The 14,600-nt window shown below is 45.0% G+C and overlaps 1 protein-coding gene across 2 annotated transcripts in view; it reads left to right on the forward strand.

Moving 5' to 3' along the window:
• The first annotated feature begins 6,241 nt into the window (after positions 1–6,241).
• Positions 6,242–14,600, forward strand: part of TMTC2 (transmembrane O-mannosyltransferase targeting cadherins 2) — a 264,093-nt gene continuing 255,734 nt past the window's right edge. For both annotated transcript variants that reach the window (XM_086610426.1, XM_086610427.1), the window contains exon 1: positions 6,242–6,324. In XM_086610426.1, coding sequence (XP_086466552.1) covers positions 6,242–6,324 — 83 coding nt within the window. The remainder of the gene's footprint in view (positions 6,325–14,600) is intronic.

A 14,600-nucleotide genomic window follows, 5' to 3' on the forward strand; every position in this document is an offset into this window, starting at 1 on the left:
ATCCTCCACCTGCACAAAATCCAGGCTGTGCGCCACAGACTCTTTGGTTATGTTGAGGCATCCATCTGTCAAGCAGGACTTTTCTCAGAATTAACGTCTTAGGCCAAATTAATCCCTGGGATAATTCCATTGTGTTTTGGCTAAGGAAATATCAATTACTGTGAACGGAAGGATGATCTCATGATGAAAGCAAATGAATGACTGGGAACCACGGCTGGGATCTCAGACAGATTCATCTTCTGCTGTAGAATTCCCATACGATCTGGTAAACCAACACAAGTGCCAGTTGCCTCAATTTCCACCTGTGTAAAATGAGGTTAATTCTAATTTACTTCCAGAGCCATCTTTTAAGGATGTGTATTTCTTTGAGCTGTTTTGATAAAAGGAACTGCAAAAAAAGAAAACTGGTGTATTGCTATTTTTATAAAGTGAGAAAAAACAAACAGAAAAGAGGCTCATGTTCTGGGAGATGACAAGTTGACATATCTGCAATTAGTAAGTTTACACTGTCAACTTACTCTGAACAAGAAGGATTAAAAACTCCTTTTGATCTTACTTTGAACTATCTCAAAGGACGAGGGAGATAAATATGTAAAGCAGACTAGGATTAGTCTAGAATGGAGTCACATGAAGATAATAATCCTTGAAACTTCAGGAAATACTAAAAACTACCGTTTTCTGTGCCGTTGCTCTTTTACTTCAAGCAGTAGCAAACCATCAGAAATCAGTAAATGAGTCAACAGTATCCTGCAGCAAATTAATTGACAATTGGTATGGTATGGAAAACTGGCGCATCCTTCTGAGATGTGAGATGCATCATTGATTCCTGATGCATGTGAGTAAGGAGAACACAAACAGTCAGTTTAGTAGATATTTCTAATAGGGAAGGCTCAAGAATCTGAAGATGAAATTGGCAGAGGACAGTAAGTTTAGTATGGAGACACCTGGAGTACTGGGTAGGAAAAAAATCCCAATTTTCCCATTAAATATCTCAAATTTTTTAATCACAGCAGAGCAGAACCTAATCTGACCTTTTTCTTCTTGACTATAACAAGACATTAAACCAAAAACTTCGCAAAAATTGTGGAAATATATGATAAATCTCATTTAAGAATTTAGCTCCAAGGAACTACTCTGTTTTCCTTACTATTTTTTTCAGTGAACATATTTTGGAGGTAGGTGGCTATATAAATTAGATTGTTTTCACAAAAACAATCAGCTAGGAGGGAGCTCCCTTAGCCCTCATTACCAATGCTTTATAATTTGAAGCTCTTTACCAGTGGTGTCAGGGTTCACGATCTGCCCTTTTCTTCTTGATTTGGAGTAGTCGTCTGATTCCAGATTGTGTGAACGCCACATGAATGTCCTAATTGCCAGTGTAGCAGCAATTACTCTTGCATACAACAAATCAATGATTATTGCATTGAAATGGAATAGTTTGTGTGGAAAAGCGTCCTGTCACAAGACTGCTCCATGTTGGCGCAGTAAATTCAGAGTTACGACATTACGGCTCAAATCCATTCTCCAGATTAGGCAAAGATACCTTGTGTCTCCTGCATCCTTGGTTCAGGCTCCAGTTGAAAGAGAATCATCTGTGTGTTGTTTTGCACACTCTGGTCGCAGGTCTCAGGGGCATTGAGAGACAAAAAAGGCTTGCTTTGATAACTACGATACAGCTTTAAGATAAGCTGAGTTATAAGGGACCTGACTGTCTTTTTTTTTGGGTAGTTCTGAAAACATCAAGCAACAATCTAGATGCATACGGAGCCTTAACTGTGTAGAATTAGGTACTTTGAAGCTTTAGGTTGTCTGATATCAGCTGAATACAAAACCACACTGGCACCTACACTAAGGCATAGAAGAATTCTCTGAAGAATGAGATATCCAAGTTCCTTTATAGGTTTAGGTTGTAGTCCTAAAATTTTCTGTAAACCGTGTTATCATTTTTAATCACAGCTATTTGGAGTAATAGTCTTCCTTGAGATGTGCTCATCTGTGAGTTACACAAATACTCTTGCATGTTATGTGCATATCAGAAACTTCCCTGTAACTATTTTTTCCTCCTAGAGAGAGTCTGCATAATTAGATTAGGTCAAGCTAAAAACGCATTGGTTTTTTCCCTCTCTTTCTCCAGCTCTGCAGCAATACTCTAGCTCCACTGACTGATCTAAAGTAGGAACTGATGCCTCCTGACAATATACTTCCTTAGGAAATGTGTTCGGTTAAAATCTTTTCCAAGTACTGATGCAAGTCTTGCACGTGCTTGTTTTTTTTTTTTTTTTCTGCATGTATTTAGTTTTTGCTGTCCTATTTCATGCAGATTTTAATGAGATTTTACTCTTTTGCAGTTGCAATTTATTTTTCCTTTGGTTGTCATTGCTGGTGTTGTCATTATCATAGCACTAGCAAAAGGGGGGGAGGGGGGAAAGGCAATTTCTTAGAGAAAGCAGAAATGCTGGTCTCTTTGAGAATAAGTGTGATCTTGTCAAATGACAGGAAAACAACAGCTTAGATCACAATTCACAAAATCAAACAATTTTACCTCTATGAATGCCTGAGTAATTCTGAAAGAAGCGCTTGGCTGAAACATTCTTCTCTACCCCGCTTTCTCCACTTTTGAGAAAGTAAGGTCACTTGTTCATGTATGTATTCAACTAACTTGATTTCCTTCCTTAGACAACACCAGCTTATGCTTGACTGCTAACAACAGCAACTGTGTGGGTGTTTTGAAATGCACCAAAGTTTACATTCCTGAGGCTCATTAAGTCACATCTTTGGATGTAGTTTAGGTTGTTCAAAATTATGCACAATATGTTATGACATTTATTGGAAGGTACTTGAGCTTAAGAACTGGTAAAAAATTAATAAATCCTGCTTGATTATTCCTAGAGTAACGTTCCATACCCAGTTACCTCATTCTAATAAAAAAATACCAGCAGCTTTCAGGGGGTTAGCCTTTCTCTTCTCAGATGCTTTGAGGAAGTTGGCACAAATATTTTCTACAAGCTCCAGCAAATGAGCCCAGTGTATAGAAATTGAAGTGTCTAATCTAATCTGTTGAGGGATCTGCACCACATGCATTACCCTGACATTTAAGGTCTCATAGTCAGTGACCGGTTAACCAAATCTGTCACTGTGACAGACATGTATTTCTACATGCTGTGCCACAACTTAATCTTTCGGGCACAGTTTAGGTGAAGTATATTGTAACACAGTGACTCAGAGTCTATAATGTCTTAAATGAAGAAATTTCCAGACTGGTATTAAAACAGATCACTTTTGATTGCCATATTTGCAATAAAGCGCGTGAACTTGTCTGCGAAGCTATACACAATAGATCAGCTGTTAGACTGCATAACACTAGCTATCTTTACAATTACTATTATTATTATGTGTTGTAACAACCCTCTTCTCTTTTCCCCGATACCAGAGTCTGTGACAATGACTTTCTGGAAGTGAAGGTTATTTTCGAAATGGCTGCTTAGTGACACATCTGAACTTCTAAATTACCTCTTTTGATACCTTGTGATTACTGTACGTCACACTGTAAATCTGCTATGAGTCAGAATGTTACCTGACATCTCCTCATGATATAGTAAAATATAATGTTGTTCGCAGCTCCAGTGCATGTGTTACTTTTAACTAACCAAGGAACAGAAGGAATTCCCTTAGCACGCTTTAATTTCTACCCTCTTGTTTTCTTCTGCGGTGCTGTTTGCTTAACAAGGACAATAATATTTATGTTGAACTTGTCTCCAGCTTTCTGCACCAGCTCTCTCCACCTGCTGCTCCCAGCTTGGCCTGGCATGCAGGGCCCCAGAGCTGACAGGTAGGGTGGTGCATGTGCATGTTGCCATCTATTTCCTTCTACAAAGCAGGTTTTCTCCATCAGAGAAAGCTCTTGCCGTTGGGAGGACACTTATCCTCTGTTTGTACAGAGAAGCATTTCTGCAAGATGCAGACTTTGTAGACTCTTGTGAGTGTACCTAAACCCACTTGGACAGGCTGGTGGAGCCCTAAGGCTACCTCCCGCCACCCTGGAACACTGAGGACATCCAGCTGAGCAGGCATTCTCCGCGCAGTCTACGCATTTCATCTCACCCTTTCTTGACATTCGGTTTTATTAGCCAGTGTCAGGCTTTGTTAAACTTTTTCCCTGGAGGATTTGTTCTGTCTCTAAAGCTTTTCTGCCGGCCCTCACCTACCCCAGCCAGTAGTCCTGCCTCTTTGAATAAAAAGTCCATGTGCTTTTGATGGAGAAGCAGAGACTTCTGCCACTGTGACTCAGCAGCAATTATACTGCTTTTTATGCTGAGTTTATGAGGATGTTCCAGAGAAGGAGCTGTGCAATCCTAGTGCATAAGCTCAGCAATCCTGCTGCAGCAAGGACTAAGTCACGATGATTGGGATCTTGGCAGTAAGTCCAGAAACACATTGAGAATCAGCGTTCAAAAATCAGGATCACAGTTCTTCTGACAAAGCATACCAACTCTTCAAAATCTAGGTTACTATGTTCTGTGCTTCGGGCTGAAAAGTTTAATGCCAGATCGATGTGATCCGCTAATGGCTTCAATAAAGGCCCCTCAAAGCTTTAATATGCTGAACAAAATGCACCTTCCCTCCGTGCCTGCAATTACTGCCACTGATGGTGATAACACACCCCCTGAATCTAAGTAAAAGCAGCCGAGATGGTTGTGACACTTGGGGCAGACTTCACAGGAGCGCTTTAAGCATTGCTTGAAAGAGGTCTTAATGCACTTAATATATTTTGAGGTTGCAGAGAACAGCATTAAATAATCACATAGGGGAGAAAAAAAAACTCGTTAAAAGCTCCCAAATTTATTAGGCACAGCGTGATGTACAGACTCCCATTCTTCTGGGACAGCATGATGTGCCACTTGATGGAAATCGTGAGGAAACAGTTATATAAAGGTCTGGCTAGCAGGAAAAGGAGGCAACATTTTGAAAACGCTGTTAAAAAAACTAACAATCAGCTCATTGGACCCAAACCCTTTCTGTAACTTCGTGTCTCTGTATCCCGTGAATTACTGAAGATGGTTTCCCCCAGCTGGGATTGCTGCCCAGGCCATTTATGTGTCCCACCCAGATGGCACAGCTCAGGCCGTGCCCACCTCACCTCTTGCAGGCAGCACCCTGTTGTGGGGCTGCCCTGAGGGAGCCTCAGTTTGCAGTGCTCCTTTCCTTGGGATGTGTTTGTTTCCAGTCCCCTTCTGCCAAGTTCCAGCGGTTTACTTTGGTTTTGCTTCACTGGAAGCTGAGCAAAGAGCTCCCTGTGGATGCCCACACTGACAGCGAAGGGAACACCAGGCTGAGGGCAAGTGGGAACGTGAAGTCCCCTGCTCTGGTATCCCACACCCAGCGGTGCGGGCCCCCTCCTTCCTACTAACTAGTTTCCATCTATCTGATTTATGCTGGGAGGCAGGATAAAAAGAAGAAAGGGGGGGGGGGGGGGGGGGGAGGAGGGGAAGGGAAACAGGAAAAGAAAGATGGGAAAGGGAAGAAGAGAAAAGGGGAATAGAGCGAAGGGGATGAGAAAAAGAAAGGAAAATAAATTAGAAAGAAAAAGAAACTAAGAATAAAAAAATGACATAAGAAGGAAAGAAAGGAGTCGGAAAGAAAAAAGGAAACAGAAGAAAGGGGAAAGGAGAAAGACGAAAAAGCCTGGAAGAGGGCTCTGCCAAGCTAGCGGCAGCAGCGGGACGAGCCCCGCCCAGCGCTCCAACCAGCCGGTGCCGCCGCCGCCGCCGCCGCCGGTGCCGCCCGGGGCGCGGGCGGGGCGGCCGGGGCGCGGGGGGCGAGGGGCGGGGCGGGCGCGAGGGGCGGGCGCGGGGCGGGCCCGCACGCAGGCGCGGTGGGAGCCCGGGGCGCCCCACGCGGGCGCTCCCAGAGCCTCGGCGGCGGCGCCCGGCTCGGTAGCGAGGGGGGCGCGGGCCGGGGCCGGAGTCGCGGCAGTGCCGAGGCGCCGCGGGAGGAGGGCGGCAGCCGCCGCGCCGCTCTCCGCTCAGCCGCGCTCTCTCCGCCGCTCGCCCCGCTGCCATGGGGTAGGGGGCGGCGGAGGCGCGGGGGGACGCCGTCAGGCTGCGGCCGCCGGCGGAGCGCGGAGCGGCGCCCCGCGGTGCCGGGGGGGCGCGAGGGGCAGCCGCGGCGGGGCTGGCGCGGGAGGCCGGGCAGGGGGGGCTGCCCCGGTGCGAGCGCGGCGGCGGTGGCGGCAGGCGGAGAGATGATCGCGGAGTTGTTGAGCAGCGCCCTGGGGCTCGCCCTGTACCTCAACACCCTGGGCGCCGACTTCTGCTACGATGACAGGTAGGGCGGGGAGCGGCGGGGCCGGGCGGGCGGGGGCTGCCCACCTGCTGGGAGCGAGGCGGCGGCTGTACCCCTCGGGGTGCCTGGGATGGCGCGGGAGGGTCCCGGCGGCTCCTCGGCTCCGGGTGGCCGCGGCGGCACCCGCCGCTCCCGGGGCTTTGACAGCTCCCACGCGGGCTCGGTCCCCTCCAGCCTTTCCCAGTGGGAAGGGAACCGCTTCTTTAACTTCGCGTGTCCTGGGCTGATCCCACATGCGCGGTGTCACCCGGGCGGCGGGGTGCTCGGCCGCCTCCCGTCCCCCCGCTCCGCCGGGACCGAGCCCCACGCGGGAAGTTGCCGTCCGCTGTCGGGCTCCTCCGGGCGGCCGCGGGGACCGAAGCCTCGCCGACGGGGAGGGCAGCTGCCGCCGCTGGGCTGGGCTGGGCTCCCTACCTGCTCCCCTCCTGGACGTACCTGCCTTCAGGAGCTGCTGAAAGGCGCTGTTAGCGGTCGGGGGAAGATTCCAATGTGTGCCTTTTCCGGTGGCTTAATCTGATCACAGTTAAAACAGATGCATAATTAAAACGTATTAGGGAGAACAGCACGCCTGGCTAAACTTATTAACCGTCCTGGGGTGTTTCATGCTCCATTGGAATTAAACCATCCAAAAAGTGAGCACGGATTGACTTTGACAGCTTTTCGTCAGCCTCTCTCCGCCGTGGCGAGCGACCGTCTCCCCCGGGCGCGGGCGGGCAGCTGCCGCCGGGCCCGCGGCGCGGCTCGTCTGCCGAGACAATGCGCCGGGATCCTCCTAGGTGGTAGCAACCGGCCATCCCGCCGCTTGCGCGGCTCGGCGGCGTGGAGGGAGAGGAGGGGTGTTGTGCATGAGTGCCTCTTGGGGGGGGGGTGTGTGTGTGTCTGAACGGCGGGTCCCTGCTCCGTGGCTGGGGTTCACGGCACCGGGTAGCTCTGCGAGCAGCTGTCAAGCAGGTTTAGTGGCTCGGAGCTTTTTGTGTGAGAGGAGGAACGCGAGGAAGGAAGGGTGAGGTGGGACAGGGGATGCTCCTGAGCGGAAAAATGTTGCTAGATGAGCGGAACTTCCCGGCGTGCTGGATGGGATGCGAAAGGGTCAGCTATGTCTTTGATTAGGCATTTGCCTTGGGAAAATAACCTGCCTGTCCTGGAGTCAATTAGTTACTAAACTTGGAATTTTCCTCCCTTACGCTGTATTACGGTGCACCTGCCGTGTTTAAGGATCTGTCTCCGCTTCCAGAATATCCCTCCCCCCCCCCCGCCCCCGACCCCGTTCTCAAGGGTTGCTGCCTATTAAACCTATTATACTGAAAGTAAATGCCAAGTGTTAGTCCTGGTCCAGGTCTCTGGCTGGGAGCAGTGTCGGCCGCGGAATGTTGCGATTCAGGCTTCAGTCCTTCAGGTCATTTACATGCACTTGAAGCCTTGTGAAGCAATTAAGTGTTTTTAGGTTTCTGTGAGCTTTCCAATTATCTCCAGTGATTTTTTTTTTTTCTTAAACCTATTTTAACGTTTCTAAGCTTCATGCACAAAAAGGAAGAAAATCTGCTGTTATCCTGAAATGCAAGCTCTGAGTTGGATCAATAGAAAGTAGTGAATATTTTGACACACTGACACTATTTTAAACCTGCTTGTTATAGTTAAGAACTGCAGGAGTTGTGGAATATTTACGTAACCCTAAGTAGCATGTGTTGCAATATTTAGGCAAAACTGGGCTTTTTGTGGACGGGCTCACAAGCCTGTCCTGCAGGCCAGTTCAAATTGGCTAGGCATAGGAAGCAATTTGAAGTACTACTTGGTGTTATTTGATGTGGAAGTCAAGGTTACTCTTGATCTTGCCTGAGTGAGCTTTAACGCGGTTAGAAAATAGCGATATTTGAGTGTCATTTCGAAAAGGGCGGAAAAGATAATCACACGTTGTCTTTGCTAGTCCTGATCCCAGACTATTTAAAAGGTGTTCTAAAATACTGCTTTGTTTATGTGTTTACCTCCTAACTAAATAAAGCACTACTTATCATTGTAACTAAGATTTAGGCGTTTGCTAGAGCGCTCTGAAAGCCAGTTAATGGCATTTCTGTACGCGAGGTCATCTAATTAGGATGTTTTTCAGCTGCAGCATTGGAAGGGGCAAGGCAGGAGTGGCTGTTGCGTGCTAGTAATTGTTGAACTAGAAAGGGTTATCTATTCAAAGAGGCAGGCTTGCAGACCCAAAGTATTCTTTTAACTGTAATCACAGGATCGCACTGCCCCGCAGGAGCCGGCTTGAAATGTAACACTAGAAAAGGAGGTCGATGCTGGAGCTGCAGGACACAGCCCTCCATGTGGGAGATGGATCACGCTACTAACTTTAAGTGAATCAAGATTGTGCATTTAAGCTGGGAACCTGCAATGTTTTGTTTCAGGAGAGCAGCATATTGCCATAGCTTTTTTCTGCTTCCTTTGCCATTATATTGAAATTACATCAGGCTGTTCTTTTTTTAATATAGTGATCAAGCTTACTATATAAGGGTGTCTGTAATTTCTTTCTGTATTTTTTTTTTATGTAGGTTGGGTAAGATTAAGTGGCATCATAAAAACTTCTTATAGCAAAATCAATTTCCCAATGGTAAAACTTAATATTTTAGTGGCTGCACGGCACCAAACCAAAGACTGTACGGACAGTGATATAACAAACTTGCTTGTAGTCTGGGCTTTATGACCCTATATCAAAGGATTCAATATTTTATTTCCCACCCTTCACCCAATTAAACTGAAATTGAATGAACTTAAACCCTGAGGAAGTTGAGTAAGCAAATGTATACATTCTTACTTTTCATCATTAGTCTGCCTAACTTGTTGTTTCTTTCAGGCTAGACAGATATGTGGCACACACATAACCAGTGCAAACATGTGATCTTTTTGATCAATTGACTTATTGATTACTTTGAATGAAAGTGACAGCCTCTAAACCCGAGAGCCAGTGTAAAGAAGAAACATTGCTTTTTTTTTTTTCTTCCTCTATGGACCTAGAAAACACAAGGTTTTGCCACCCTCTTCCATCCTGCTGTAATTCTCACAGATAGTTGTGATATTTTCGAGTTAATGTGTGTAGGTTATTAGGGGGGAGTTCTCCTCCCCAACTCAAAACTTCCTTGTCCCTCTAGGAACAAATAAATGATTTTTTTCCTCATGTGCATATTTTTTATTTTAAACTGGATGTGGCATGCAGTTACCTGAAAGAAGAGATGAAAGTGGGAAGAGCTGGGGAGATATTTAGATGTTGATCTAATGTCACAGTGAGCTCACATTGCTTGTTAATAAAGTTTTACGTATTGCTGAGCAAAATCATCTTGGAACTGATAACAAGGAATAGGGAGAAAGGCAGTTTCCATTTTTGCGGCTGTATTGAAGATCTCGCTTGTGGCACTGTGTTAAATCCAGCTTCTTGCCAGATTAAGGGGGGGCTGATCTCTGCACCTGCAGTTCTTGTTCCATGCTAATATCTACCAGTATTACAGGAGGGAAACCCAGTGCTGCAATTAGGCTTACACTTCCGTGTAATTATTTTTTCCTGCCATTTAAGCCCCCCTAGAAGTAGGCAATTTGACCTGTGGGTGCCTTGCATTGAAGCTGTAGTCCTTCATGTGACCTGTGCTAAATAAGGTGGGTCGCCGTCAGTTCATAGCTGAGGTGTGGAAGATTTAGTGCTCTGCGTATCTGAAGTCATGCGTTGTTGCTACAGTGAACACGCCAAAAGCAACTTATCCATTGAGGTGTTCCTTCCTACTCCCAAATGTCAGAAGAAAAGGATGTTTTAAGGAGAGTATTTGTAAGAATCTTTAACCTTGAATGATGTGTTTTCTCTGTGGTACATTAATGAATTGGCACTCTGGAAAATACGTACAGATTTGTCTGTCTCTGTGTAGGACTCTTCCATGAGTTTTGGTAGCGCTGACCAACTTTTTCTGGCTTGTGCTGTGTTGTATTTAGCAGGCCCGAATGGGGCAGCATGCCGATGGCAGAGGATATCCAACAGCCTCGTTTCAAAATGGCAGGGCAATATTGCAAACTGCGTTGAAGAAATCCTGATAAATAAATGCCTTCAGCCTGTAGCGTCAGACCCGCATCAGTTAAAAACAGGCCGAACCCGTACGCATTCGACAGGACCTCTGTTGGGTCTGCCACATGAGATTTAATCTAGCAAGTGACCCAAATACGTGTGCTAGAAGAACAAGTATAAGTACACTGGGGAAAATTGCTTGCCATCTGCTTCCTTCTTGTGTGTGTATATTTGATGATTAATTTACAGCTGTGATTTTTATGGCCCCTTTTTGTCATCTACTCTCAATTTTTCAGCTCCAAGTGCACCTTGCCAGTAGCTTTCAGCAGATCCAGTTTGCAGGTGGCTGCAGTCATTTGGATTCCAGCAGTGAGGCTGGTGGTGGGGAAAAGCGGGGAGAAGGAGACTTGTATATGTTCTCTTTAGTGTTTTCCCTTTGACCCTCCTGTTGCGTGTTATATGTGCTAATTTCAAATGACCATAAAGATAACTTGTTTATGAAACGTGGACTTTAACATGTTGATAAAGAACAACATAATTCAGAGAAGATGCCCGAGTAGCTGAAGCTACATAGTTTTCAGGTATTGTAGTTGAGTATCAACCAAGTGAACCAGTAACTGGTTATCTGGTAGGATGAACCTGGCATGATAATGTTCTATTAATATGATACCTGTTCCATTTTAAATGACGAATATAATCTAAAAATATATTTGGGTTTTAATTTAAGAAACATTTCTCCATAAAAATTTGTGTTGAATGAAACGCTTTGATCAAAATGTGAAATCTCAGTTTCATCAAAATACTGAGCTTTTTTTTTTGCAGTGGAGATGCTGTAGTATAGAGATTTTTGGAAGCAAAAAAGAAATTACGTCCCCACAGGCTTTATTTTAGGATTCTTGTTGCATATATAACACTAACATAAACCGAGTCACTTCTGGTAGCTGGTTCAGAGAATAAACTCATGACTTTTAGCAGACGGAGAGTCTCCCTGAGTCACTGACGGGATTCGCCTCATCTGCAGGAAGTTCTTCCAGCACACAACGGAGTTACAAATTCAAATGATCCACTTTCTTCAGCATCTCCCATATGTATTCCAGCTGCACTTCTGAATCCTTTAAGTTTGCCAGAGTGAAAGTCGCTCAGAAGTCTCTCCTCTCAATTTGTTAACCATCTGATAGCTGCAAGATTGCTGAATTATAGCTGCTTTGCCTCCCTCATCTGGAAGTTTGCCTTTCCCGTGTTGTTGGCTGCTAGGATTTTGATTTTTGTTTCTATGAAGTTGACTGAAGCTGACTTTGCTATTTGTTTATGGAATTTCTTTCTTTAGCTGAAACATTTGATGCTGAAGCTGTAGATGGAAGCCTGCTGGCAACCTGTAGCAAAAGCTGCTCCAAACGTACAGTTGGAGAAACAGACTAAATCTGAAGACAGAGATGCTTATTCTTACTGTTAACTTATGTAAAAGTGAATCTGTTCTTTGGGTCAATGTTTATGGTTTTATTTCTAAACGTATTATGGGCTTTACACAGCTTTCAGGTTAAGTATTGCTTTTTGAAAAAGAAACCTTTTCAAATTGTTTCCCTTCAATGTTTTTTTCATCCCTCATTTTTGTCCAAAATGGTTGTTTGAAAGATGAAAGTGTTTTATCTGGAGATCCGAACCCTATGCTGAAAATTCTTTGTTCTCCGACACTTCAACCCTCAGGTTTTTACATTAAGTTTGGAATTTCTCTTGATTACGGAAGCCTATTGTTGGCCTTTGAGGCTTGGTGGCCTTTGAACTCCCTGTGCTTTCCTGCCTGGGGTGACAGATCTTATAAACGCTCCTTGTCTTCCTTTAAAGTGGGAGCTTGTGCTGTGGGCAGGTTATTTAAGTCAGACAGTAGGATTTCATTTCACTTCTTCTAGACCAGGTTCTTACGTTGTATTCCCGCAGTCTCAAGGTAGTCCTGTAGACTTGAGATATTTCTGTTGTTGCTTGCACAGGCAGTCCCTCCTCAGTAAGAGGGAGAGGGTGTAAATCCTGTAATTTCTTTCCCAGTTTCACCCTCCGCAGAACTCCATACTAAAACCATTTTTTCCTAAAGGCCAGCCCACTGCTGAATGAATCTTGAAGAGCCAGAGGAAATTGGTTTTTGGAATCGCACCCTAAATATTAGTTAATATGTTGACTCTGCTGCTCAGTTTGCTACTTCAGGACAGTTGAAATATCTTGCAGACCTGTGAACAACTCATAATGGGCATCTCCAAAAGCAGCAGTGTGCCCTTAGGCTTTGCCTTAGGAAGATGCTTCAGCCTCGCACAGGGTTGCTGTTATTCGTGCATGATGGCTTATTGTGAAACAAAGAAACACACTGGATGACTGGGATGGTGGCTAAGGATCAAGTAATCTGTCAATCTATACTTCACTTACAGGAAAAAGAAAACCGGTAAATCAGACCATTTTGAAGCTGATGAAGCTTGGCCTGGCTAGTCGATGTTAAGCTTCAAGAGGGAGAAAAAGTAAAAGTGGCTTCCTTGAATACTAATCCTTGTGTTCCCTAGGACACTGTGAATTACTCTGTTAGCCTTCGTTGTCCTATTGGCTTCATAAGGAGATTTTTCAAGAATAGCGGAAGGTTTCAGCTGGAGGTAAATAATATGCATTTACTGTTTTCATATCACTTCTTTCCATCATCTCTTCATCTTTTTAATTGCTGTTTGTTTTCTTGGAAATATTGTGCTCTCAGCATAAGCTGTTTTGTCTTCTATATCTTAATTCTTTTGATATTTTTTTTTTTCCACTGGTTATTCAAATGGCCCATATTCATGCTTCAAAACTGTTAAAAATCAGGTAACCTCTAAAAACACATGTAGGTGTATATACCATTACTATAATAAATAAAATAGTGAATTTTTGTTATATTCCTAAAACTTGAGGCCAAATATTTTTTGGCATCTGTCTTCCAGCAGGGAGCTGGAAGCTGGATGAGCTTCCCGTTAGTCTGCCACAAAGGCTCCTTAATTTATTTGTGGAGGTCACTGTTGACTGCCTCAGAGCACTTCCTTCTCTCCAGGAGTTACGCACATTGACGGCAGCAGCGGTCCTGGTCCCAGCTGGCCCAGGAAGCCAGAGACTGACAGGTAATTGAACGAGGATTTTCCACATGATGGTACAGACTATTACTGCTAGACAGCTGGACTGGACTGTGGCATCCCCTATTATTCACCAACCTGTCAGTAGACCAAAAAAAAACCCCTCCCTGACCTCTGACCTGTGGTTCAAGAGAGGACAGGTTTTTTGAATTTAGCATCCTGTTTCCAGGATAGGTCTTTTTGAACTTAGCATTACTGTAGGCTGTTTTGCTAATGAGAGGACTGTATAGTTTTAACTCCTGTGTGTTTTAGTCAGCTAGTCCAGTGTAAGTTCAGAGGAACAACACAGTAATTGGTAGCAGAACTATGCTGTAAAGTCTTTGCCAGTGTCTGGATGCTATTTTCATGCGGTTTGGTAATTTGCATACTTAAATCCTAAAAAAGGACTTGAACTCTTGAAACAGGGTCACGATTCAGTGACCAAAATTGTCATGGAAACAAACCCACTCAGCAGCAGCCTTAACCATTCCTAGATCTCTGTTCTGCCTTCCCTTCCCACCCCCGTAGCTTTTTACACAGAACAATGACTGATGCTGGGCCCAGGACCCAGGCTCCAGCATGCCGCTTCCCTATCATCGCTGCAGAACGACCCACACCCTATACTTAGGGCGTCCTCCTTCTGGTGGGAAACCAGTCTTTGAACCCTCTCAAATCTGTAAATGAGAGAGAGATAGACTGCAAATGTTTGCCTGGAGTCCCGACTTAGAGATAGCATTTCATTTCTGTACGTAGAGTTCCCAATTGCTTGATTACCTGCTCTGAGTGAGTGGGGCTTTGGTTCTTAGTTACTTTTCTGAGAACTTTCTCTCCCTCTGATGCAGGGGATTGAGGCTTGGAGTTGGATGGTTCTCTGTGAATCAGATACTTTTCTTTAGGAGGCAGTGCCTGCCTGGTGAGTGCGTAGGCTGTCAACATCACGGTGCGTCAGGAGTGCCTTTACAGCATCTAGCCTCCAACTTCTATGCGGGAATATTTCTCAGATGATGCTGTTTAAAATAGCTCTTAGGTTTTGCTTGGGAGACTATTGAAGCTGGTAATGGTTATTTATGTCGGTATTAAAAACCCCGGCATGTATGAGTTCCAGTGTATGA

This window comes from Tauraco erythrolophus, chromosome 4 (genome assembly GCF_009769465.1).
Source record: "Tauraco erythrolophus isolate bTauEry1 chromosome 4, bTauEry1.pri, whole genome shotgun sequence".
Lineage (NCBI taxonomy): Eukaryota > Metazoa > Chordata > Aves > Musophagiformes > Musophagidae > Tauraco > Tauraco erythrolophus.